The following is a 25,913-nucleotide window of genomic DNA, read 5'->3' as shown; positions in this document are numbered from 1 at the left end:
GAATCTAAGTTGCAGCACCAGACATCTGATCTGCCTGGCAAAACAGCAGTGACAATGGAAATGCAGTGAAAAAATGACATGGAATTTTTCCATCACTGAGCACAAACACATATAGAGTCATAAGGTGGCAATGTTAGCTCCGTGCCTGAGATGAGGACAGCATTATGAGGGCACAATTTCTTGCAATGGATGCAATGGTAGCCATTCACCACAGATCTGTTCCTACAAGGGAAATACATGTCAGAAGAAGGCATATATCGACAGCATGTAAATCCAAACCTGAAGCAGTTAACTAGAGCAGTGCTACCAGAGAAGCACTGATAGGAAATTTATACCCTGGGAAAATACAGAGATGAAGTCTGCATAATATTGAATCAGAGTAAACCGGACTTGTATAACATCAACACTATGGATGGAAATGATGGGTAGCAGCAAGATTTCAAGTTAAAATTACAGATAATTGGCCAGTCAGTAGAAATTAATGTAGATTCAGCAGTGGATTGTTCTATCATGGATAGAGGATACTTACATTAGGAAATTCAGACTGAAAGTACAGTTAATTACAGACAACACTCCAGTGAAGTATTAAAGATGCTAAATTAAAGAAAATGTATTGTATAGTATTATGGCAAATGATTAAAGTTACTAATAGCTCTGGTTGACTACACAGAGTGACTGACATTACTAAGCAAGGATTGGCTAAAATATGTTTACTGTTCACACTTTACTGAGGTTACCGAATGACTGATGAATAAGTGTGACACACAGAACTAGAACATTAATGAGATAGTGCAAGTGTCCAGTACATCTATCATCCTGATGGCCGCCTTTATGTGTGGCTGCATCAAGCTGTGCATGGAGCCTGCATAGGAAAACATCAATTGTCATCTTATGCTGAGGCTCTACCTGTCCCCAGTGTTGCGAAGGATGGGCCTGGTTATGTTGTCACACAACATTCCATTAAGTTGGACCTTGCCGCACTATCTGTCCTTCATAGTAAAATTTCTGTAGTAAAACACCTTTGAACATAAGTCTATTAGGCAATGGTCAGCACAGAATGACCTGGAATATCAGAACATCATTGCTTGTGCTCCTTTTAAATTATTTTGACCCCATTTCCAGTCCACCCTTTGAACATATGGTTCTGTTTCCCATACTCTCTTTGAACTTATTGGAGACTTGTGTCCTGACTCCTTTAAAATAAAAATAAAATCTGAAAATCTGTTGGAATATTAGCAGAAATAACATCCGATAGTCTGGAAATCTGCCAGTCCGCACCACTAAAGTCTTGAGTGTGCTGGATTAACAGAATTTTGCAGGACAGTAGAGAAATAACGACGACAGATCAGTTTATTATTGTCTCACGTGCTGAGGTACAGTGAAAAACTGTTTTACATGCCATCCATACAGATCATTTCATCACATAGGTACATTGAGGTAGTACAAGGGAAAAGCAATAACAGAATGCAGAATAAAGCGTTGCAGTTACAGAGAAAGTGCAGTACAGGCAGAGAATAATGTGGAAGGCCATGATGAGGTAGATTATGAGATCTAGAGTCCATCTTATTGTACAAGAGGTCCATTAAATAGTCTTATAACAGTAGGATAGAAGCTGTCCTTGAGCCTGATGGTACGTGCTTTCAGGCTTTTGTATCTTCTGACCAATGGGAGAGGGAGAAGAGAGAATGTCCAGGGTGTGTGGGGTCTTTGATTATGCTGGCTGCTTTATCGAGACAGCGAGAAGAGTAGACAGGGTCCATAGAGTGGAGGCTGGTTTCTGTGATGTGCTGAGCTGTGTCCACAACCCTCTGCAGTTTCTTGTGTCCCGGGCAGAGCAGTTGCCATACCAAGTCGTGATGCATCCAGATAGGATGCTTTCTATGGTGCATCCATAAAAAATTGGTGAGGGTCAATGGGGACATGCTGGATTTCTTTAGCCTTCTGAGAAAGTAGAGACGCAGAAACGGAGATCGAACTAACCACTGAAAAGGTAACAATGAATCAGGATGTCATACATTCTTCAGATCAAGAAACAATTACAATGCAAGAGACCTAAACACAACTAAAAGAAGATTTAAGTGTCTAAGAAAGCCAGTCATCAGACTAACCTATAACTGATGCGCGTAGAGGAAGCTCTCTCCAAAGAGGGAAGACAGGTGTGTTATATTTGTATGTAAATATATGAAAGAGTCATGTGTGATGCAATGATGTCATCATATGTATGCTGTAAGCACATGGTAGTTATTGTTTGTCTGCAATGCAGTGGTTTACACATATTCTGAAGCTCCTGGAGACGAATATGGATAGTACTTAACTGCTGTGGAAGATGGAGACATGAGACTGCAGATGCCGGAATCTGGAGCAACAAACAAGATGCTGGAGGAACACAGCGGGTCAGGCAGCATCCATGGAGGGAAATGGACAGTCGATGTCACAGAGTCATGAAGCAATACAGCACGGATACAGGCCTTTCAGCCCAACCAGTCCATGCCAACCATGGTGCCCACCCAGCTACTCCAATTTCCTACGTTCGGGCCCATATCTCTCCAAGCCCCACCCCTCCATGTACCTATCCAAGTGCTTCTTAAATGATACTATTGTACCTGCCTCAACCACTTTCTCTGGCAGCTTGTTCTGTATACTTACCACCCTCTCTGTGAAAAAGTTGCCCCTCAAGTCCTGTTAAATCTTTCCCCTCTCACCCTAACTCTATGCCCCCTAGTTCTGGACCCCCCTACCTTGGGGAAAAGACTGTTACCATCCACCTTATCTATGCCTCTTGCAATTTTAAAACAGTTGCATAAGGTTGCCCCTCATTTCCTACATTCCAAGGAATAAAGACTGAGCCTGGCCCACCTCTCCCTATAACTCAGGCCCTCTAGTCCTGGCAACATCCTCATAAATCTTCTCTGCACTCTTTCCATTTTAACCATGTCTTTTCTATAATAGGTCAACCAAAACTGTACACAGTACTTGAAGTGCAGCCTCACCAATGACTGATACAACAGCAACATAATGTCCCAACTCCTACACTCAATGCCCTGACTGATGAAGGCCAGCGTGCTAAACACCTTTTTCACCACCCTGTCTACCTGCGATGCCGCTTTCAACAAACTCTGCACTTGTACTCCTAGGTCCCTCTGTTCCATTACACTCCCTAGAGTCCTACCATTCATTGTATAAGTCCTACTCTGGTTTGACTTTACAAAATTCATCACATTTATCAGTATTGAAATCCATTGTCACTCCTTGGCCCACTTCCCTAATTGATCAAGGTTCCACTGTAATCTACGACAACCTTCTTCACTATCAACAACACCCCCTAATTTCGTGTCATCCTCATATGTTTTGGGTTGAGACCCTTCATCTGGATTGATCTGGAGGGGAGATAGCCAGTATCAAAACATGTAAGGAAGGCACGGAGCAAGAGCTGGCAAGCGATGGGTGGATGTAGGCGAGGAGTGGTGATAGGCAGATGGAGGAGGGGAGAGTAGAAATAGCAACAGAAGCTGGGAAGGATTGGTGGAGGAGACAAAGGGCTGAGGATGCTGGCTGGGACCAAACTGGGAGGACTGGAAATGGAGTTGGAAGCTACGTGGGACAAGATGGCAGCGGAGAAAAGTACCGAGGAAGGACACGTGACTGTAGTAGAGGTACACAAAAAGTGCTGGAGGAACTCAGCAGGTCAGGCAGCATCTATGGAGGGAAATGAACAGTCAACGTTTCAGGCCGAGACCCTTCCTCAGGACTGGAAAGGAAGAGGGCAGATGCCAGAATAAGAAGGTGGGGGGGAGGGGGGAGGAGCACACACAGGCAGGTGACAGGTGAGTTCGGGTGATGGGCGAGTCCAGGTGAGGGGGAAGGTAGGTGGGTCGGGGAGGGGGAGAAGATGTAATAAGTTGAGAGGTGATGGGTAGAAGAGGCAAAGGGCTGAAGAAGAAGAAGGAATCCTCCCTCTCCCCTCCAACCTTCTTATTCTGGCTTCTGCCCTCTTCCTTTCCAGTCCTGATGAAGGGTCTCGGCCTGAAACGTCGAATGCATATTTTGCTCCATAGATGCTGCCTGACCTGCTGAGTTCCTCCAGCACTTTTTGTGTATTGCTCCAGATTCTAGCACCTGCAGAATTTTTTGTGTCACTGTAGTAGTGAGTCTGGGTGATAGTGTGGTTGAAGAACAGGAGAGCAGCAGAAATCAGATGCTGCCTGACCTGCTGTGTTCCTCCATCATCTTATGTGTTGCTCCAGATTCCAGTGTCTGCAGTGTCTTATGTCTCCATTGTGCCACTCCACTAAGGAGTCTTTTCAAGGTATGCCCATTCTGAAGAAGGTTTCCTCCTCTCTTCGATGGGCAGTTCTGTGAGACCCTCTCTCACTGCTCTCTCTCTGTGGTTTGTGCTACTCTGGGATGGAAAGCTCAGGATAAACCATGTGTTCTGCAAAGCCATTATCCCATCTGCATTTGGTTTCTACAATGAGGAGGACACCATATTGTGAACGCTACACGCAGTACACTAGATTAGAAGAAGAGCAAGTCAGTCATGACTTTACCTGGAGAGACTATTGAGATCCCCGGATAGTGGGAAAGGAAGGGGTAAAAGGATAGGCGTTGCAGTTCCTGTGGTTGCATTGGAAAGTGCTGTCCAGCAGTCAGGGAGAGCGGACCAGGGAGTCACAGAGAGTGGTCCCTGTGGAAAATGGAAAGGGGTGGGAAGGAGAAGGTGTGGCTGGTGGTGGGATCCTGCTGCAGCTAGCAGAAATGATAACGGATGATGTCCTGGATGCGGAGGCTGGTAGGGCGAAAGGTGAGGACTAGGAGAACTCTTATCTTTGTTCCATTTGGTTGGGGGGGGGGCGGGAGACAGAATTCTGAGAATGGAGGAAATGTGAGAGAGGGCTCCATCAACCATAGCAGAAGGGAAGCCAAGTTTCCTGAAAAAAGGAGGACATTTCAGAAGTTCTGGAATGGAAGGCCTCATCTAGAGAACATATGTGACGGAGACAGAAACTGGGAGAAAGGGATGGCCTCCTTACAAGGGACAGGGTGGGAAAGGGTGTAGTCTAAGTAGCTGCTGTTCAATTTAGTAGGTTTATAGTAAATGTCAGTGGATAGTTTGTGTTCTGAGATAGAGACAGAGTGATCCAGAAAAGGGAGAGAGGTGTCAGAAGTGGTCCAAGTGAATTTGAGAGCAGGGAGCAAAGTTTGCAGCGAAGGTGATAAAATTGACAAGTTCCACAAGGGTGCCGGAAGTAGCAACACTGCAGCTGCTGATGAGAAACAGTTGGGGAGTGGTGCCAAGAGAAGGTTTGGAACAGGAACTGTTTCATGTAGCCAATGAAAAGACAGGTGTAACTGGGACCCATGCGAGTGCCCATGGGGCTATGCCGTTGATTTGTAGGAAGTGAGAGGAGTCAAAATGGAAGTTGTTGAGAGTAAGAGCCAGGTGGACGAGTGTGTTGTGGAGGGCAACTTCCCCAAGTCCTCACCTGGTATGAATGTTGAATTTTCTAGATTTCAGCTAACCCTTACTTCCTATGTTCCCCCCCTCTCTCTTTCAGATCCACCTACAGTTCTCCCATTTTTGTCCCTTTTCCCGTACCCTCCTCCAGCCCTCTATCACCCACTTCATCCACCTCCTCCTCCTGGTTTCAGCAGCCTACTACCTTGCCCTTTTTTTTAATCTGCTTTCACCTATCGCCCACCTGCCTCTGACTCTGAACTTCACCCCTCCCTCTCCACTACTTGGCTCCATCTGCCCCAAAAAGAGGAGAGCTCTACAGGTGAGACAGGGGCCTGTAGGTGATAGATGGACCAAGGAGGAGTGAAGGATAGAACATTGATCATGTTCTATGACACAGGGTCTCGGCCTGAAACATTGGCAATTCATTTTCTTCCTACAGATGCTGCTTGACCCGCTGAGTTCCTCCAGCAGTTTGTTTTTTTGCCCCAGATTCCAGCATCTGCAGTTTCTTATGTCTCCAGACAAATTGGTGTGATGGTAGAGGGGAACTGGTTGTGCTTCTTTTTAAGGAAGAAGTGGAGAGCCCTCAGACCATCCTGGTGTGGGATGGAGTGGTAAAAGGTTTGTACATCCATGGCAAAAATGAGCTGGGTGACTTGTTTACTCTCTTTCCCAGTTCTGTCAAAGTGTCTTTGATAATGAAATATTAAGACTGTTTCTCTTTCCACAGATGCAGCCTGACTTAGTGAGTATTTCCAGCATTTTGTTTTTATTTCAGAATTCCAGCATGTTTTATTTTGATTGACAAGAAATTATTCAAGTATCTTGCAAGAAATAAATTCTGTAGCTTTTTATCTGATGCAGTGGCCCTTTGCACAAAATGGGAAATTTTAACATATTAAGGAAAATCACTATTAATTCAAAAGAGATTTAATTTTTTTGAACATCAAAAAACTGCATATATGTCAACCTGAATTAGTGTGATTAGTTAACTCAGTGAATGGTAATAAACTGTCCCTGGCATTGTAAATAATGTTGTCCATTCAAGGAAGTTATTTATTTTAGGGAAGTTTAAGACATGGTAAAGGAGGAGGTAATGGTAAAGGTACGATAGCAGGTTTACCAATTATTGTGTGTTAAAATGGTTTGGCTGAGATCTTTGAAAACACAATTGCTGAAAATGAAGGACCAATTTATCAGCTTATATTTTCCAAGATGCTTGAATAAGATCCTGTTCATTTTATAACTTTTGATGAAATAGCATTAAAGTTGCAGCTTAAAATTATTTCAGAGTCCATTAGTTCGAGCATTAGCCAGTATGTTTATGGGATATAGAGGACCCTGTAAGTGGGTAAGTTTGCACACTTTTCTTTTTTCTGTTTTCTTTTAACTGAGAGAAAAATTGATGCTTGTACATATCCTGCTTACATCCATTTTAAATTACTTAATGCAGCATAACATTTAGTCTCAGTCTTTTCTTCAGTGAATTTTTTAACTGTGGAGAAATCTGGTGAGAGATTGAATATGTTTATACATTCATAAAATTCTCTAGTTTCAAAATAGAAATGTTATGTTTTCACATTTCTACCTTCCATGCAAAATCTAGTGTGCAACTTATCATCATTGAGGTTAATTGTTAAGTGCAGATTATGGGAAGACTGAGTGCAAAGAGATGATGCAGTTTCAGTTGGTAAAAAAGCAAACTGCTGGAGGAACTCAGTGGGTCAAGAAGCATCTGTGGAGGCAAACGGATAGTTGAAGTTTCAGGTTGAGACCCTGCAGTCCTAATGTTTCAGTTGCTAACACGGCCTATTTATGTAAACTCTCAATGGGTCATCTAATTTACAAGTGGAAAAGGTTTAGGGAAATGTCCAACTTGAATGGTAGATTTTGATTCTTAGCATTGATGATATGCCTTCATTTGGACCGATCGAATTTGATTGTGATAGACGGATGGGTGCTTTGATATGCCTGCTCCTCTCATGACAAGTACATAATATATTAACTGATGCTACTGACAATGGTAATCTGTTCACTGGAGTTTGGCAGTAGATGGCTAATTTTAACTACTGGCAGGCTCCAGAGGGAAACATATCTTTGTTTCCTACTGTTACAGTGGGACATGAGCCATGTCTCAGTGTTTATTTAGAATTTAGATTTTTAAATCTTCAATTGACTGAATTAGAAATTTAATAGAGTCTGTGTCACTCTGTGTGCTCTCTTATTTAAATAATGTACAGGTAGATTTAAAGAATGCCCCGAGTGGAAGGGACCCCTTAAGAATTTTGCAAACTGAATTCATTACTTCATTGGAGTTCACAAAAATATGTTACAACATTTAATCTGCCTGATACAGATCATTGTTTCCTTTCAGCATTAACATGGAGGTAAAATGAAATTTCTAACTACTCCACATACCTGTTGCCTCTTTTCCCCCAAACCTCATTCCCAAACCTCACTCCAACCATTCTTTGCTGGGCACACCAACTGCATTGGAAAATGCTTGAGCACCTCCCTATTATACTTAATTAGCTCAGCCCTGTGATTTGTGGCAGAGCCAGTTTCATTGACAGTGGATGCTGGAAATTCTGCTCTAGCCCAAATCCAACCTCTCTCTGCTTCACCAGGAATTTCAGCTTCCAAAACTGGCAAAACATTTCCACCTCTCTTTAGACAACAAAGGAGATCTGTGTATCTGGTCCTCAGTTCTGTACATTTATATTTTGCTGGTTTTGAATTACAAGTCTATGCACCATATCACACACTGCAATAAATTAACTTTGCGTGTTATTTAATCAATTCTCTATTAAATATGTTGTTTTCTCATAAAATCAAATAATAAAATGTATTTGTGGAAATACGAGAGATAGGGAACTAAATTAATGAAGCACGGAAAATGCAAGTTGTTAAGATAAACATGAGGTTATTTTTTCCCCCTGAAAAGTGGGTTTCCAGCATTGGGATTTAGGAGGCAGTGTGCAGTGGAGGACATCGTCTTTCCCTTTCTTTTTCTCTTCTATTCTTAAACAAGGGTTGAGCATATAATCTATGTTAAGAGTTTAGACTGTTAGTCCAAATAATGTCAGTTTTCTATTAAAACTGCATGTACTACAGTCAGAAAGATTGGAAAAACATGCCCAGAAATCCTAGTGCACCTTAACAGCAAAGGCCATGGGTACAAATGACCAGTGATCCATGCTTTCAGAACTGAAAATGTCCCTCCTGATATTCCCTCCCTAGGCTGGGTTCAAGGATGTGGGTTGAGTGGCAGAAGAGGGAAGTGGGAAAAGGGAATCAGGATCAGGACAGACATTTTGGAAGAAGTAAGCAGATTGGGATTGGGGTCAGAATTTTGGAAGAAATAGGGATTCTGGGAATGAGAGCAGCGTTTTGGATGTTGTCAGGGAGCACAACTGGCAACAGCGTTTGTGCAGTTTGTTCAGGGATATCAAAGACCAGTGGTTGGGAAGATTGGTTGGGGAATCAGACACTGGCAATTGGATATTCCAGGGTGGGAAGAAGGTCAAGGGGTAGCATTTTCCTTGGGGTGATGGAGATGGGTGTGTGGAATCAATGGATTTGGAGTCCTTAGACTGGGATTTTGTATGGACAGGGAGTGGGATATGTTGGAGTGCAGCTGAGAGATGGAGAAAGGTGGATGGGCAGAGTTGGCAATGCAAGGAGAGGGGTGGTGAGCCAGAGATAAAGTTAAATCATTCACTTGCCTGGCTGGCATTCCAGTCTGACACCATGCTGGGAATGTCCCACAAATGGTTCCTGCTTCATGCAGAGCCCACCTTTGAATGAGAAAGAGTTCCAACTCATGCTTCCTCTTCCAATCTGAAAGAACCTGCAATGTTCCAAAACAACGATTATTAAATGATTCCAGAATTTTTGTCTTCATTCCAATCTGTGGACCAAGTTAGAGTCATACATGTTGGGGAAAAGACTGCTGATATGCACTAGGTGGTAGTATGCAAGCACTAAACAGGGGCAGAGCAACAGACAGCTACTGCTCAAGGAGGATGGAAAAAATAAGTGCATCAGTGGAGACAGTGCATGGTGGAGGGAGGGAGTAGTGGAAGAGAGCCTGTTGTTGCTAGTTATTTGTAAATATCCAATGAGATAACTATAAAATCTTCAAAAGTAACAAAAGAAAATATGTGATTGATGTGATTGATGTTGAGGGCTGTGAATTGTCTTTACTGCTCTGTATTTCAATCTAGCTGCAGAAGCCTGTACTTCCAATCATTTCTGATGCGCTTAATCTTTGCTCTTGGTTAGTATCACACCAATATAACATTCCAATAAAAATGAGCATGTAATGGGTTTATGGATGGGATCAGGTTGCTCCTGCAATAAAGATTTTATCATGGTAAAAAAGATTTCATTATAAAAGGATTCCATTGTAATTAAGTGTATTCCATGGTGCTATCACTGGCTGCAGGACTCACCTACTCTAATGACTGAAAATATTTTCATTCTTGGCTTTAGTCCAACATGACAAATGATGCTCATCAAATGGTTACACATTTATTTCACTGATGAATTCTGATATAAGGTATAGGTGTTTAGAATTTTCTTATGATCACAAGCTTTGTGAAGGTTCATGTTTCACAGGGGTACTTTGCACAGAGAGAAGACTGCCTATTTTAGCAACACTTTTATCAGATTAAACAGAAATCATAATTTCTTCTACAACTATTTGTCTGTGTTGTTTTAATTTTCTTTTCGATTTCACTTTTCTTCCTGAAGTATACGTAAGCATTTTCAAACAGCCATATGTTGGGAAAGTGACATAAGCCTGTCCAGTTGTACTTAGTTCCCATTCTGATAAATTTTGATCATATCATTCAGTTATTTATGCCTCTTTGAACATTTTTACTGTTCTAAACATGTGTAAGATGAAGAGACAAATGAATATAATGCAAAGAAAATGGACTAGATATCTGAATATATTGTTTTAATCCAATGATTAATTATATTTCCTCCACAATTTTCCTCACCTTCTCAATATTGGTCCTTTGCTGGGTATAGCCCTCATGAACCCTGCATCTTGCAATTCCTCATGCTGAATTTACACTTTCCTGCCACTGATGCTTGTGCAACACTTCCACTGCTGGGAATGGAACAAAAGAAATGGGAACAGGAAGAGGCCAGGCACCCCTCAAATCTGCTCCATAATTCAGTAAGATCACGGTTGACCTGAGCTTGGTCTCAATTCAGTCCTATAAACCTTAACTCCCCTACAGACCAAACATTTGTTTGTTTCAGCTTTGCGTATCTTCAGTGACTCTGTCTCTCCAGCTTTCTGAGGTAAAGAATTCCAAAAATTCATAATCCTCTGAGAAGAAATTTCTCATCATTACCTTAAATGGGCAACCTTTTAATTTAAATTTATGCCCCTTAGTTCTAGGTTCCCCCTTGAGGGAAAACGTCCCCTCAACATCTATTTTGTCATGACCCCCTGCAGAGTACAGGCTCAACCTGTTCAACCTTTTATCATAACTCTACCACTTCATCCTTGGAGCTACCTTAGTGCTTAGCTCTTGATTACCTTCATAAAATATCTACTTTTCATCATTTGGACAAACTATGCTGCAAATTAGGTTAACACTGAGCTCCGCTCATCAAGCTCTAAAGCATCAGAATACATTCCTTGCATCTTGCACTTTGAAATTTTTTGCCATCTGCAGGTCTGTCAAAACATATTCATGGGAAAGTGGATTCTCATCAGAGCTCCATTAAGGTCGCATGAACCTGGGCAGATTCTTGGCCTGCTAGTTCATCTCTCAATACCAAGCTAGATACCCAGGAGATAGGCATGGCTACTGGACGACTATCTCTGCTTTAGTCAGTCTTCCCAGCACAGCTTTTTAAGTTTCTTCCTGAGAGCCACTGGAACACATCTTGGTGGGGGAATTGCTGGCTGCTCCCTTTCATCCAGGATACTTCAGATTTCCCCTTTTTCCTGAAAAAAAATTTGCATTTTCACCTGTCAGTTGCATAAATTGGCATAGCTACATCTAATGCTGCTCCTTACATCAAACTGATTTGGTTTGACATTAAGTATATTGTTTCCAGCTGCTATTCAGTATCTGATCCTAACTCTGTCCCTGTATGGTTCATCTCATCCACCACATAGATTTTTGACATCCTCTCCATCATGCACTCTTTGTAGAAATGATTTTCCAATCCATCATGTGCATTCTTTTTCAAATGCAGGACATTTTCTTCTTCAGTCAGTCATATTGCCATCCACATTAATTGCAACATCTAAGCTACCTTGGCTTTCCGTGTTCTATCTTTTTGTCTCACACTTCACCACATGTACTTCCTGCTGTTGGCATCCAATATTTGTAGCCTAGCTTTGGATAACTTCACTGCTTTGAGTCTCAAATTACATGCTTCCAGACTAAACTTCCTCAGAAAGTAGCTGATCCCTTAGGTTAGACTCTCAGGTTCCACAAATAATGACATTGTATGTTATTATGATAAGGATGAGTGAATTCTTCAAATCCGCAAACCATAATTACCTTCTAATAATCTTATCTCCATGAAGGAAGTATCAAAGAATTCTCTCCAATCTTGGTTGCATCTTAAGAACTGGTAAGGGTCAACTTTTTCTAGATGAGTTACATATAAAGCATTGTTTAGGGTTGTGTTTAAGGTCTTTCTGGAGTGGTAGAGTTTACAACCTTTGTGACCAATGAGAATCAGTAACATCTATACATTTATCTACTCTGGTTTATCTGTCAAAACCAACTCAATATACAGTGCAAACATTTCCTTCCACTTTCTCCAATCTTTGGACAAATAACTTGCCTGGAAACTTAGTAGCCTGGGTGTCTTCATTTGTTCCATCGTATACTATCTAAATTGAATCTTGCTGCTCGTTATCTCCCAATGCGCATATATCTCGATGCACATTGATGCTTTATCTCAGTTTGGGGGGGGATAAGGCTGAGAGCTTGAAGTTCATCAACCACTGCTACTGGCACCATTTCAAAGGCACTGGAAAATAATTGCTAATTCAAACTAACAACAAAGGTACTTGATTAAAGAAAAGCTTAGAGCGCCACGACTGTATTTCTTACAGTGGCTTTCTCCCCAGAGTTAGACAACTACTGGAACTTTCCACACAAGTCCATTTTGCAACAGCACAGAAAGCAGTTTGACACATGATAAAATCCTTAAAGTAGTACAGCTAACTAAAACAGCTAACTATGATTGTTCCCTACCAACACTACACAGGACACATTGTTGGGAAGGTATCAGGGGCCCTATTGCAATATTGATATAAATCAGGGGAGTTCTCTCTGGTATTCTGGAAATATTTATGCCTCAACCAACTTCATTAAACCATATTATTTGGTCATTATCTCATTGGTGATTGTAGTACTTTAATGCATGGAAATTGGCTGCCAAGTTTCCTTTATAACAACGTTGACTGTGATTCAAAAATAACAAAAACGGAATAAGATGGAAACACCCAGCAGATCAGGCAGCATCTGATTTTCAATCACGTCAAAACTACTTCATCTGCTTGAAAGTGCTTTAGGAAGCCTTGAAGTTATAAAAGACACAATGTGAAAGGAAGCCTTCTTTTAAATGATAATGGAGAGAAGGAGGGTTGGAAGGGTTATCAAAATGTGAGAGGTTTGTCAACCTTAATGGAATTTTTCTATTCCTAAATGTGCTTGCTGTGCCCTGGCTCTTTTCTGCAAAGCTATTATTATAATAATGAAGCAGATGCCTGAAACCAATTAATAAGACCCTTGCATACTTTATGAATTTACAATTGTGCTCTGTATAAAAATTGCATTAGTTTAAAAATTTCCACTTATTTCAGTTGACACATTTTGAGTGGAGTTTCATTTCTGTACTTGAGGGTAAGACTTCAACAGTGTTGAGATTTTATTGCATATTCAGGCATAATATGTTCAATCCTTCCCATGCAGTTGAGTGAAATTTCCACAGTAGTTCCCCAAATTTCCCATCATAGCTGTGACAGAGGATTAGATTAGCTGAAACCTAAGAAGAATGGGGTAAAGGTTTAGTTTGTTTTACTATCTTGCACTGGTTAGGACAATTAGGGGAATTTCCATGAACAATATATGTGACTCATTTTAATGTTTTACAATTTGGCCTTCAAAAGAATTTGTCAATACATAATACAGTATATAATACTTAAATATGTTTTATAGATAAAACTGAAACTATTTGTTAAAGATCCCCTTGCTTGTGCAATCCCAAACCGACTGACAGAGCACTTCCTAAAATGCAAATATGTAGAACATGCAAGATGAATCTATCAAAACTGGCTCAATATTTGAGAAAAAAACTGGTAGCTAAATGGTAAGAATACAGCAATTTATAGGATCAGACATGTATCATGCTTGATGGACTTTCATGCACTTTAAGGATATTTAGTGATCTGGATTTTTCTCTGACCCATTTATTATTCCCATATATAAGTTTTAGAACATAGAACTCAGTATAACACAAGACTCTACCTTACAGCACCAGTGACCCGGGTTTAATTCCAGCCGCTGTCTCCTTTTTGTACGTTCTTCCCGTGTCTGCATGGGTTTCCTCCAGGTGCTTCGGTTTCCTCCCACATTCCAAAGACATACGGGTTAGTAAGTTGTGGGCATGCTGCATTGGCACCAGAAGTGTGGCGACACTTAAGGGCTGCCCCAGAACACTCTACGCAAAGCTGTGTTTCACTGTGTATTTCGATGTACATGTGACTAATAAAGATATCTTTAAAAAAACATTGTAGGTAGATATCTCATGTTGTTTATGGTTTTGTGGCTACAGCAGAAGAAGAGGAACTTCTCAAAACCAGGATGACAAGTAGAACGTGAAGAGATGGGCCTGCTGGTGTGAACATAATTTAGGATGTGGCTATTGAGATAAGACTCAGTTTTAGATAGGTTTTCCAAAAGATGGATAAGGAAATCTCATTCTCAAATAAAACACAAAGTGTTCAGCTTTCAGAAAGTGTTCAGTTCACAGAAAATGTTAGAAGTATTCAGCTGTTCATTCAGCATATTCATATTTTAAATTCCCACCATCTGCAGTACTTTACTTGTGCAAATATATGCTGATCCAGATTATGTTTTTAAGTAGGGTCAAGATGGTTTGTGGCTTGGAAGTGCACTTGGAGGTGGTGGTGTTTGCATTCTAAGTTGTTGAGGCTGTGTGTTTAAGAACTGATGCCAAAGAAGCCTTGACAATATGTGCATTGAATTGTGCAGAAGGTATACATTTCAGCCATGGTATGGCAATGGCAAAGATAATGGATGTTTAAAGTAGGTTCTGATTTTGTGGGTTACTTTGGTGATGTGCTTCCTGAATGTTGCTACATTTGCAATGAAACTGGAAAATGAAGAGTATTTCATCACATTGCTGGTATGTTAATGGTGGGGATTCAGGCAATGAACTACTCACTCTGGAATATCTATTCTTGATCTACTATAGTAACCAAGGCATTTATGTGTTTGATTCATTCGAGCTTTTGATCAATGTCAGCCTCCAGTACTTTCATTGTTGAGGACTTGGTGACGTCATTGAATCTTTTGGGGAGATGGTGAGGCTCTCTCTTGTGGAGATGGTCATTGCCTGGCATCGCTCTAGCTTAAATGTTATGCAATTAATCAGCCCAGGCCTGGACGTAGTCCAACCATGGGGCATGAGCTGTTTCATTAAATGAGAAGTTGAAAATGGATCTGAACATTGAGAAAGCATTAGCAAACATTCCCATTTCTGACCTCATGATGGAGGGAAGACCACTGATGAAACCACGGAAGATATCTGGTCTTGTCGTGCTGCCACTTACAAGCTCTTCCAGTGAAGAGTTGAGAAGATTGTCCTTCAACAACCACAAGCTCTTAATTTTTGCTAGGTTTTCTGGAAGTTTTCCCGTTGACTTTAGTTTTATTAAAGATCTTTGGTGCCATTTAGTCGATTACTGGAATTATATAGGGATGGATGTGCCGCTTGATGAGACTGTTGGTGACTCTTTTCATTGTGGGCTCCACGAGCTTTGAGGATAGGAATGTTTATATAGCCACCTCCCACCATGTACATTTAGTATTTTGTCTTCTTTATTCTGAACAATTGGGCACCAAACCCCATAAGGATTGATAGCTTTGTCAAAGTGGTAGGGGTAGATTTTAGGAGAGTCTTAAAGGAAGAGAGGGAGATAGAGAATCCCAGGATATTGCCTGGATTGGAGTGTATTAGCTACAAAGAGAGGTTGGACGAATTTGGATTATTTTCACTGGAGGATCAGAGGCTGAGGAGCGATCTGATCAAAGTGTGTAAAATTATGAGAGACATAGATAGGGTAGAGTCTCTTTCCCAGGGTGGGAATGCCAATTATCAGAGGGCATAGGTTTAAGGTGAGAGGGAGAAAGTTTAAAGGGGATGCATGAGGCAATTTTTTTTAAACACAGAGAAGTGTCAGTGTCTGGAATGCACTGCCAGGGCAGGTGGTATAAGCTTGGTGTTGGAATTGCAGAGCTTTGGGGCCTGGACACCTAAAGACTGACCATCACAGATTTCGAAGATGCAAAGACTAGGGTTGGAGTGAGATGCAGAGACAGAAGGGGAATAGACAGAATTGGAAACAAGGTTGAGAATTTTTAATCTGGGGCATTATTGGATAGGAAGCCAGCAAGCAAAGTAATGATGAATGAATGGATTTTGGTGTGAGTTGGTACATGGAAAAGAACTTTGAATGAGTTGAGGATTTATGGAAAACCTTGGTTTGTAGCAAATTCTTTTCCCTCTCAAATCTAATATCTAACAATCATATTATAGCTGCAATTCCAAAGCTGCTCCCTTATTATTAGATTATTGACCGATTATGATTAATTCCTGGGAATTGGACAGAGCCTTGACAATTGGTTGAGGGATGCTCACCACATGCAAATAAATCCACAAAATCTAAATATAGAGCTGACAAAAGGCAGGACACAGGAAATCCTGCACCAGATGTGGAATTCAAATGCTTCTGACAACGGAATATGGAAGCCACCATATTCCTCTTTTAAAAAATGTCATAAAACTATTTTCTTTTTGCTTTTCTTCAATTCCATTCCTAGTCCCATATTTTGTCAAGTTTACAGTGTAATGGGCTGTTGACTGATATGAATTCATTGGTTCCAAGTAAAAGCTGTCATCAATCTGTTCGGCATGGGCAATAAACTGCATCTTAAGACTGAGAATGAGGTTCGGAGAATGGGTGCATTTCCTCTTTGAGGCTGCATGTGTTGAAAGTAAACCAGCTGTGAATGTGTGAAAAATATAATTTCCAAAATGTAGACTTAAAAAGATGAATGTGATTAATTTGACTTTCCTTCCAACCACATCCCAGGACACTTGGAATGTGATGCTAAATCTTTTAAGATCCTCACATTAATAAGGCTTATCTGTTTTACAGGATTAATGCTTAATACCCAATGGCTGAGGAAAGTGTTTGATCTCAATCTTATTCACCAAGTGTGCTTTCCCACCAAGTATTGGCTTCAATTGTGAATAATGGATGTGCACATCATTAATTAGGACAGAAGAAGCGGAATTCTGGTCTTTAAAAATTCAAGGCAATGCTTTTGCAATTCACAAACCTGCCAAATATGCCAATGAGTGGCTTTCTGGTAAATTTGGTAAAGATGAATCCTTGTTCCTGCATTTGGTTCAAATGGTATCTGTAAACTGGAACATGACAGACAGCTGGAAACTGAATACTTTTAGCCAGAAATATGTATTTTGGGTTTTGTTTAGTTGGGTTTGTAATTGCAACACGACGCCTTATTATGAACACTATATTCACAACATTCCCTAAAAAGAGAATTGATTAGATTCCATGAGCCATACACCACTAATTCTCATCTTCAGCTGGTTGTCTATTTCAGCTGATTTAAATTGAACAAAAACTAATCAGAAAAGAATTCCAAGGGAAATTAACAAACTAAAATTTCAGCAGATCTCCTAATTTTAATTGCTGTAAAGTGTTAACAGATATTCATCAACATATATTTCAATTTCCACCATATTATGCTAATAGCCGGAGATTTGGGCTGGTTGATACATCAATGCTTGCTGACATCAGACAATTTCAGAATAAAAGACGTGCTACCTTGTTCTCTGTTTAGGATCTACTCTTTGCTGATGAAGCTGCATTCCTCTCCAACTCACTTGATGAACCCCAGATCATGAGGAACACAGTATCTGATGCTTGAATCAATCTGGGCATGGCAACATGGCAATCAGTTTTATGGACACAGTTGTCATGTCATGGAGTACCAATGTCCCATTCAAAATCCACTCTGGATTATGTGGATGACTTCTGTTATCTTAGCTCAGTTCTTATCAGCTCACTTAGACTTGATAGGTTATTTGATGTGAAAGCTGGCAAAGTCTGTGTCACCTATGGCAAACTTACTTCATGTAATAATAACATGTGGAATGTATCATCTGGACTATTCTTTGCAGCTGTGAAAATTGGGTCACATATGCTAGCAGGAAGAGAAGTTGAACAGTTTCCATCTTTGATGTCTCAGGAAAGTCCTTGGAATCACTTGGGAGCAACAATGACATCAAGGAGAGAACCATTCCAACTTCATGCAGACTATGTTGGAATCTCACAGGCTTCGCTGGCTGGGAAACCTGGAGTGCGTACCTCAAGAATGTTTGCCAAACGCATTGCTCATTGGCCAAGTTCACAACTGATACAGAAATGAGACCAACAGACTGGAGAAGAATAAGAATCAGATTTATTATCACTGACATGTGAAGTGAGATTTGTTATTTTGCGGCAGCAGTACAGTGCAAAGACATAAAAATCTATAAATAACAAAAACAAATAAATAATGCAAAAAAAACAGGAATAATGAGGTAGTGTTCATGGATCATTCAGAAATCTGACGGCGGAGGGGAAGAAGCTGTTCCTGAAACATTGAGTTTGGGTCTTCAGCCTCCTGCACCTCTTCCCTGATGGTAGTAGTGGTTAGCGTAATGCTATTACAGTGCCAGCGACCTGGGTTCAATTCCCGCTGCTGCCTGTAAGGAGTTTGTACATTCTCCCCGTGTCTGCGTGGGTTTCCTCCCACATTCCAAAGACGTACAGGTTAGGAGCTGTGGGCATGCTACGTTGGTGCCAGAAGAGTGGCGACACTTGCGAGCTGCCCCCAGCACATTCTTAGCAATGCAAAAAGACATATTTCACTGTGTGTTTCGATGTACATGTGACTAATAAATCTTATATCTTAAGAGGGCATGTCCCGGATGCTGAGGATCCTCAATGATGAATGCTGCCTTCTTGAACATCTGCTGCCTTCTCCGCCTCTTGAAGATGTCTTCAATGGTGGGGAGGGTCATGCCCATATTGGAGCTGGCTGAGTCTACAACCCTCTGCAGCCTCTTGTAATCCTGTGCAAAGGCTGCAGCAGTCACTGTGGAGATAAACCAAAGAACCCTGTCGAGGCTCCTCCCACGTCACTGCCAATGCCATTCACCAACTGCCTTTCAAAAACAAAAACTGCAATTGCTGTTATTTTTTTGAAATAAAAATCAGAAAATGTTAGAAATACTCGGCAAGCCTTTTGTCAAAAATGGATGAACAAGGTAAAAGAGATGAACGAAAATCTAGTTCTGACGAAAGATCATCAACCCAAAAATTAACTTTGTTTCTTTCTCCTCAGGTGCTGCCTCAGCTACTAAATATATCCAGTATTTTGAGGTTATATATCCAATTTGATGTCCCCACCTGTTTCAATCCGAGGTTCCCACCTGCTTTAAGAAGACCACTGTCATCCCGGTACCTAAGAAAAACAACGTAATGTGCCTTAATGACTACCGACCGGTGGCTCTGACATCCACCATCATGAAGTGCCTCAAGAGGCTGATCATGGAACGCATTAACTCCAGCGTCCGGAAAACCTCAACTCATTGCAATTCACCTACTGTCGAAACAGGTCTACTGTGGATGCCATCTCCCCGGCCCTACACTCATCTCTGGAGCATCTGGACAGTAAAGACACCTACGTTAGACTATTGTTTATTGACTACAGCTCCACCTTCAATACTATAATTCCAAGCAAACTCATCACCAAACTGAGACCTGGGACTCAACACCTCCCCCTGCAACTGGATCCTTGACTTTCTGACCAACAGACCTCAATCAGTGAGGATAGGCAGCAACACCTCCAGCACGATTATTCTTAACACTGGTGCCCCACAAGGCTGCGTCCCAGCCTCCTACTCTACTTCCTATACACTCATCACTGTGTGGCCAGCTTCTGTTCTAACTCCATCTACAAGTTTGCAGGTGATACCACCGTAGTAGACCGTATCTCAAATAACGATGAGTCGGAGTACAGGAAGGAGAGAGAGAGCCTAGTGACATGGTGTCATGACAACAACCTTTCCCTCAGTGTCAGCAAAAAAAAGAGAGCTGGTCATTGACTTCAGGAAAGGGGGCAGTGTACATGAACCCATCTACATCAATGGTGCTGAGGTCGAGAGGGTTGAGACCCTCAAGTTCCTAGGAGTAAACATCATCAATAGCCTGTCCTGGTCCAACCACGTGGACGCCACGGCCAGGAAAGCTCACCAGCTAAGTCATCAGGAGGCTTAAGAAATTTGGCATGTCCTCTTTGACACTCACCAACTTTTATCGATGCACCATAGAAAGCATCCTATCTGGAGGCATCACGGCTTGGTATGGCAACTGCTCTGCCCAGGACCGCAAGAAACTGCAGAGAGTTGTGGACACAGCTCAGCACATCATGGAAACCAGCCTTCCCTCCATGGACTCTGTCTATACCTCTCGCTGCCTTGGTGAAGCAGCCAGCATAATCAAAGACCCCACCCACCCAGGTCATTCTCTCTTCTCCGTTCTTCCATCAGGCAGAAGATACAGGAGCCTGAGGGCACATACCACCAAGCTCAAGGATAGCTTCTATCTCACTGTTATAAGACTATTGAACAATTCCCTTATACGATGAGATGGACTCTTGACCTCACAATCTACCTTGTCATGACTTTGCTACCTGCACTGCACTTCCTCTGTAACTGTGACACTTTACTCTGTATTCTGTTATTGTTTTTACCCTGAACTACCTCAATGCACTGTGTAATGAATTGATCTGTACAAATGATATGCAAGACAAGTTTATTTCAAATTAACTCATTTGGTTATGTCCTTTATCTGTCTAGTTGCTGGACACCTATTGCTGACTGAAATTTCCCTCTCCCCAAAAAGTTGCTTGCTCAAGCACTACTACCAGAAGTAATTGTATTTGGCATATTGAGGACACAAGATATTCTCACAGAAACAGAAATATACAACTGAATAATTTTCATTAACAAATCTTTGTACCAATGGTGCTGACGGAACAGTGTAGAGGACATATCGAATAATGAAAGATAGAGGGAAGTGATTGGAAGATGAAAATAGCAGTCTTTTAGATGAAGAATACCAATACAAGGCCAGGAGAATGCAAACTGAGAAGACTCAGGCTTGAAGGGTGAAATATTATGCAATCTTAATTTGGTATTTATTGAAGAGTATAGATTTGAATGGCATTGGAAGAGAAAAAGAGTGCTATACAGTTGCAGAGATGAACACAATGGTTGTGTGTGTGTGACGCAGTGCACAGCAACAAAGCTAGGGTGAAGCTAAGAAAGGCTCACAGCCAAATGTTGCACTGAAAAGACTATTGTGTGCTTTTACTGGTACAAGACTGATTCTATTGAACACTATGCCTTGGGGCATGTGTGCAATATGTTGGGGGGTTCATGCACAGACAGGTCCACTCTGCATTGTCAGATTAACGCACTGCCTATTGAACTATTAAGCCAGGTGGGGTCTCAGAGGACTGGTGAAGAGGCAATGTTGCTGCTTTATTTAAGAAGGGGAACAGGAACAAACAAGGAAATTCTAGGCCTGTGAGCCTTACATCACTGGTAGGGAAATTATTGGAGAAGATTCTCAGGGACAGGATTTACATTTGGCAAAGCATGGACTTGTTAAGAAAAGTCAGCATGGTGTTGTGCAGGGGAGGTCCTGTCTCACTAATTTGATTGAGTTTTTTGAGGAAGTGATGAGATGATTGATAAGGGTAAGGCAGTGGATGGACTTCAGTACAGCATCTGATACAGTCCCTCATGGTAGGCTGGTCCAGAAGAATGGGATCCATGGTGAGTTGATTAGTTTGGTACAAAATTGGCTTGGTCATAGAAAACAGAGGGTAGTGGTGGAGGGGTGTTTTTCTGACTGGAGGTCTGTAACTAGTGGTGTTCTGCTGTGGGAGGTCAAATACAAGAGAAAAGTATACAGTACATGGCAGGATCCTTAGGAACATTGGTGTACAGGGGGTTATTGGGGTGCAAGTCCACAGCTCCCTGAAAGTAGCAACATATGTGGACAGAGTGGTAAAGAAGGTGCACAGCATGCTTACCTTCCTTGGTGGGTAATTGAGTATAAAAATAGGAAGTCTTGTTGCAGCTGTATAAAACTTAAAAACATTTGGAGTACTGTATGCTGTTCTGGTCACTGCACTACAAGAAAAATGTGAAGACTTTGGAGAGGGTGCAGAAGAGGTTTCCTAGGATATTGCCTGGATTGGAGTGTATTAGCTACAAGGAGGGATTGGATAAACTTGGATTATTTTCACTGGAGCATTGGAGGCCAAGGAGCGATCCGATCTAAGTGTGTAAAATTATGAGAGACATAGATAGGGTAGAGTCTCCTTCCCAGGGTGGAAATGTCAAACATCAGAGGGCATAGGTTTAAGGTGAGAGGGGGAAAGTTTAAAGGGGACGTGTGAGGCAATTTTTTTTTAAACACAGAGAAGTGTCAGTGTCTGGAACGCGCTGCCAAGAGAAGTGGTCTAAGCAGATTACGATAGCAACGTTTAAGAGGCATTTAGGCAGATACGTGAATAGGTAGGGGATAGAGGGAGACGAACCACATGCAGGCAGATGGAATTAGTTTCAATTGCCATCTTGGTGGGTGCAAACATGGTGTGCCGAAGGGCCTGTTCCTGTTCTATGGAAGAACCTTTAGGCCTAGAAGCTTAGTGATGTTAGCTGAGCGATACTGGGAGAGAGCTTCAAAATAACACAATAAGAATTTTTACATCTTGTCCCTTATTTTAACAGTCAATCTAAAAGATAGCATTATCAACAATGTAGCACTACCTCTGCCCTGCAGCTGGTACATCAGCTAGGTCCTGTCTCTGGAGTGGGAGTTGAACTGACAATCCTTATGGCTCAAACACAAAACTGATGCATTTACTGAGCCTGGTTTGTTTCTAAAATGAGGTAATTCAGAATAAAACAGAGCTGCAAGTACAGCCAGACCCACCGTATGCACAAAACCAGTGCCAAATAAGATACACATTCTAGTCATCTGTCTGTACAAACCTACGTCCTCTATACTCTCCTAAGTGAGCAGTTTCCTAACGAGCGAATCCTCAACACACCTCTCTTCCTCGACGTTTAATATGTATTTATTCCTTGGGGAGAGAGAGAGAGAGGGGGGGGGAGAGAGAGAGAGAGGGGGGGGGATAGAGTGAGGGGGGGTGTTGGAGGGGGAGAGAGAGATGGGGAGGGAGAGATAGGGGGGGGTAGAGAGAGGGGGGGTGTGAGAGATGGGGGGGTGAGAGAGAGGGGGGGAGAGAGAGGAGGGGGGGGGAGAGAGAGGAGGGGGGGGGGGAGAGAGGAGGGGGGGGAGAGAGAGGAGGGGGGGGAGAGAGAGGAGGGGGGGGGGAGAGAGAGAAGGGGGGGAAGAAGGTGGTAATCTTGAGAGTTGTGTGCGTGTTTCCGCCGGATGGCAATGTGGGTTGCACCGGTTTGGAGCCGGAAGTGAGTGGGATCGAGGAGGGGGCGGAGGAGCGGGGGGGACGGTGTCGGCGGTGACACCGATGAAGCCGCCGCCACCAGCAGCAGCGAGCGGAGAGCGGCCTGAGGGCAGCGCTCAGAGCGACACCCGGCGCCCCTGACCAGCCGACGGCCCGCACACCACCGCTCGCCCGCCTACTCGCTCCCGAGGCGGTTTCCTGGCAAATTATTTTGACGGTTTTTGATTTTTTTTCGCCCTCTATCCAGCGCCGAGCTATGAGTTTAACCTCCTCCTCGCCGACGGCATCCGGATCGTTCACCACTCGGGAGATTACATGGCGGCTGCTGCTGGGCTTTAGCCAGGAAGAATGAACACGCTCTGCGCGCAGTATTTACGGTGAGAGGCTGGAGCGGGCCTCGGGCCTGTTGCTAATGGCGGCCGAGAGCGGAGGGAGGTGTTTGACGGGGGCTGGGTTATTTAGTTCGCCTTCCCGGCCACCAGGCCCTAAGCCCCGCTCTCGGTTTCCGCACGGCGTCAACGGTGCGTCTGGAAGCGGCACGGTTGCTTGGTGTCCTCCCCGGTACCAGATAAAGAGCTGCCATCTCCGGCACCTGGTCGGGGCATGCGCGCCGCGTCTTGCCGGATAATGTTTGCCCCCGCCGCCGCCGGAGTTTGGAGGTGGGGTTTGGCACTTGTCCTGGGGCATAGTCCTGGTAACCTCGAGCTTTCTCCACACAGACACACACATCAGATAGTATTAGTACGCACACATGGTTTCAGAAAGTAAACATCTGATTCTACCCCTTTCATAGCCCGAATTAGTGCAGGAAACAGTAATCTCTGTTTAGTGATTTCCTTGTCTGAACAGTGGTCTAGTCGGTGTTGAAACCGATCAGGTCTAGAGCTCTGCTTCAAGAGAAGGTGACTTAGGAAATGCAACACATTTTTAATTATTTTGCAATGTGATACTTTTGTGTAAACATAACTTCATCGCTAAAATTTTGACAGAAAGGTGAGGTGGAGAATGGTGAGAAGATCTCAAAGCATAGTTGAGATGAAGGTTTAAAATCCAGATGGGTTGGGTCATTAAACGTTTAAACATTTCTGTTTTGGTAATTCATTTATGCAAAACAGCTTCTTAATTTCTCTTCCCCTTTATGGAAGTTTTTTTTTATACTTGGAGAAATAATACATTGATCTAGTCACTCTGCTTCCACCTGAATGTGACCACTGCTTTCTAAGATGAATGAAATGCAAGTCCAATTTATTAATAATAGTATTTTCTCCTCTACCTTGTGTTTAGGGTGATAGCATCTGTTTAAGGGAATTTACATGTCATTCATAGTATTGTATCTATTACACTATGACTAAAACTAATAAACTTGCACCATCAAAACTATTGGATTTTTTTGGGAAATACGTTGTTTGTAAATTTCAGATACTAAAAAAAGGTAATGGTACAGATTTGGTATTAAAAGCATTAAATAAAATTGTTTCAGGTCAACTCCCAAAGTTGCTATGTGTGAGACATCAGATAGAACAGTAGTGTCAAAAGCCTGTCATACAGTTGGTTCTATGACCTTGATTGTGAATGAATTGTTAGATTTATCAGAAACTGTACTTGTGCATCAGTTTTGCTGCTTGTAAATGTATTTATGGTAAAGGTATTGGAGGTCGTAGATGTTAGGCTTCTGTGAGTTGTAATTATTTAAGAGTTCATTCACTTTATGCATAATTTAGATTAAAAATTGGAAAAAAAACTTGCAAAAGATATTACTTGCAAATGTTGTATGTCCTAAGACACCTTCTCTTGAAGCAGAACTCTAGACCTGATTGGTTTCAACACTAACTAGACCACTGTTCGGACAAGGAAATTACATTGCTCTTTACAGAACTGATTTAACACTAAATAAGGCAAAATATGATTTGAAATGTAAGGAAGCATGATTGAAATCAATTTAACTGTGGCAGAGACAAAGGTGAATTTGCATTTTTCCCACTTCATAAGATCTATTAACCAATTCAATCCTGTCAAGTGTCAATCCCATGGCAAGTCCTGGAGTCTGCAGTCTTTTGCAATGTTTTGCTGCCTCGTGTAGTGTCTTATTTCTAAAAGCTTGAATTTGTGTGTGTTTTCTACTGAGCTGCATATTTCGCTGTCAAAAGTTTGTCTCTATCATCAACAGAGATCAAAGAGTTCTCAAAACAAATGAAGCCTTTCCAATTGTCCACACAAATTAACAATTTTTGTATTTCTTGGGGAAGCAATTGTAATTAACATATTAACTATGTTTTGTCAAGTGGCTATTTCATAGAAGCGATAATAGACAAAGCTTTTAAGAAGCCATCATTTGAAATAATACATTTTCGAGCAGCTTTCTGTGGCAAAAAACATTTTTAAAAACTCTCAAGCTGTTAATTGAACGAGTCATTACAAAATGAGTTGGATAAATGTCTTAGATTTCCATTGTTATGTGAAGTCTAGAGAATAGATTACAAAAGTAATCAAAATTTTCTTTCCAGCACAAAGGAAATAACCAGTGTGGAAAGTGGACACTCAAAGTTGAAAGTATTGAGTGTTCGGCAACTATCCAGCAA

The 25,913-nt window shown here is 41.9% G+C and overlaps 1 protein-coding gene across 1 annotated transcript in view; it reads left to right on the top strand.

The window, feature by feature from the left end:
• Window positions 1-23,355: 23,355 nt before the first annotated feature.
• The window catches only part of smg7 (SMG7 nonsense mediated mRNA decay factor), a 94,001-nt gene continuing 91,443 nt past the window's right edge, over window positions 23,356-25,913 (top strand). Inside the window, 1 exon segment of the mRNA XM_052011630.1 lies at window positions 23,356-23,711. Coding sequence (XP_051867590.1) covers window positions 23,683-23,711 — 29 coding nt within the window. The 5' untranslated portion in view covers window positions 23,356-23,682.

Source organism: Pristis pectinata, chromosome 3 (assembly GCF_009764475.1).
Source record: "Pristis pectinata isolate sPriPec2 chromosome 3, sPriPec2.1.pri, whole genome shotgun sequence".
Classification (NCBI taxonomy): domain Eukaryota; kingdom Metazoa; phylum Chordata; class Chondrichthyes; order Rhinopristiformes; family Pristidae; genus Pristis; species Pristis pectinata.
Note: the sequence above shows the minus strand (reverse complement) of the source record. Positions and strands in the feature narration are given on the sequence as shown.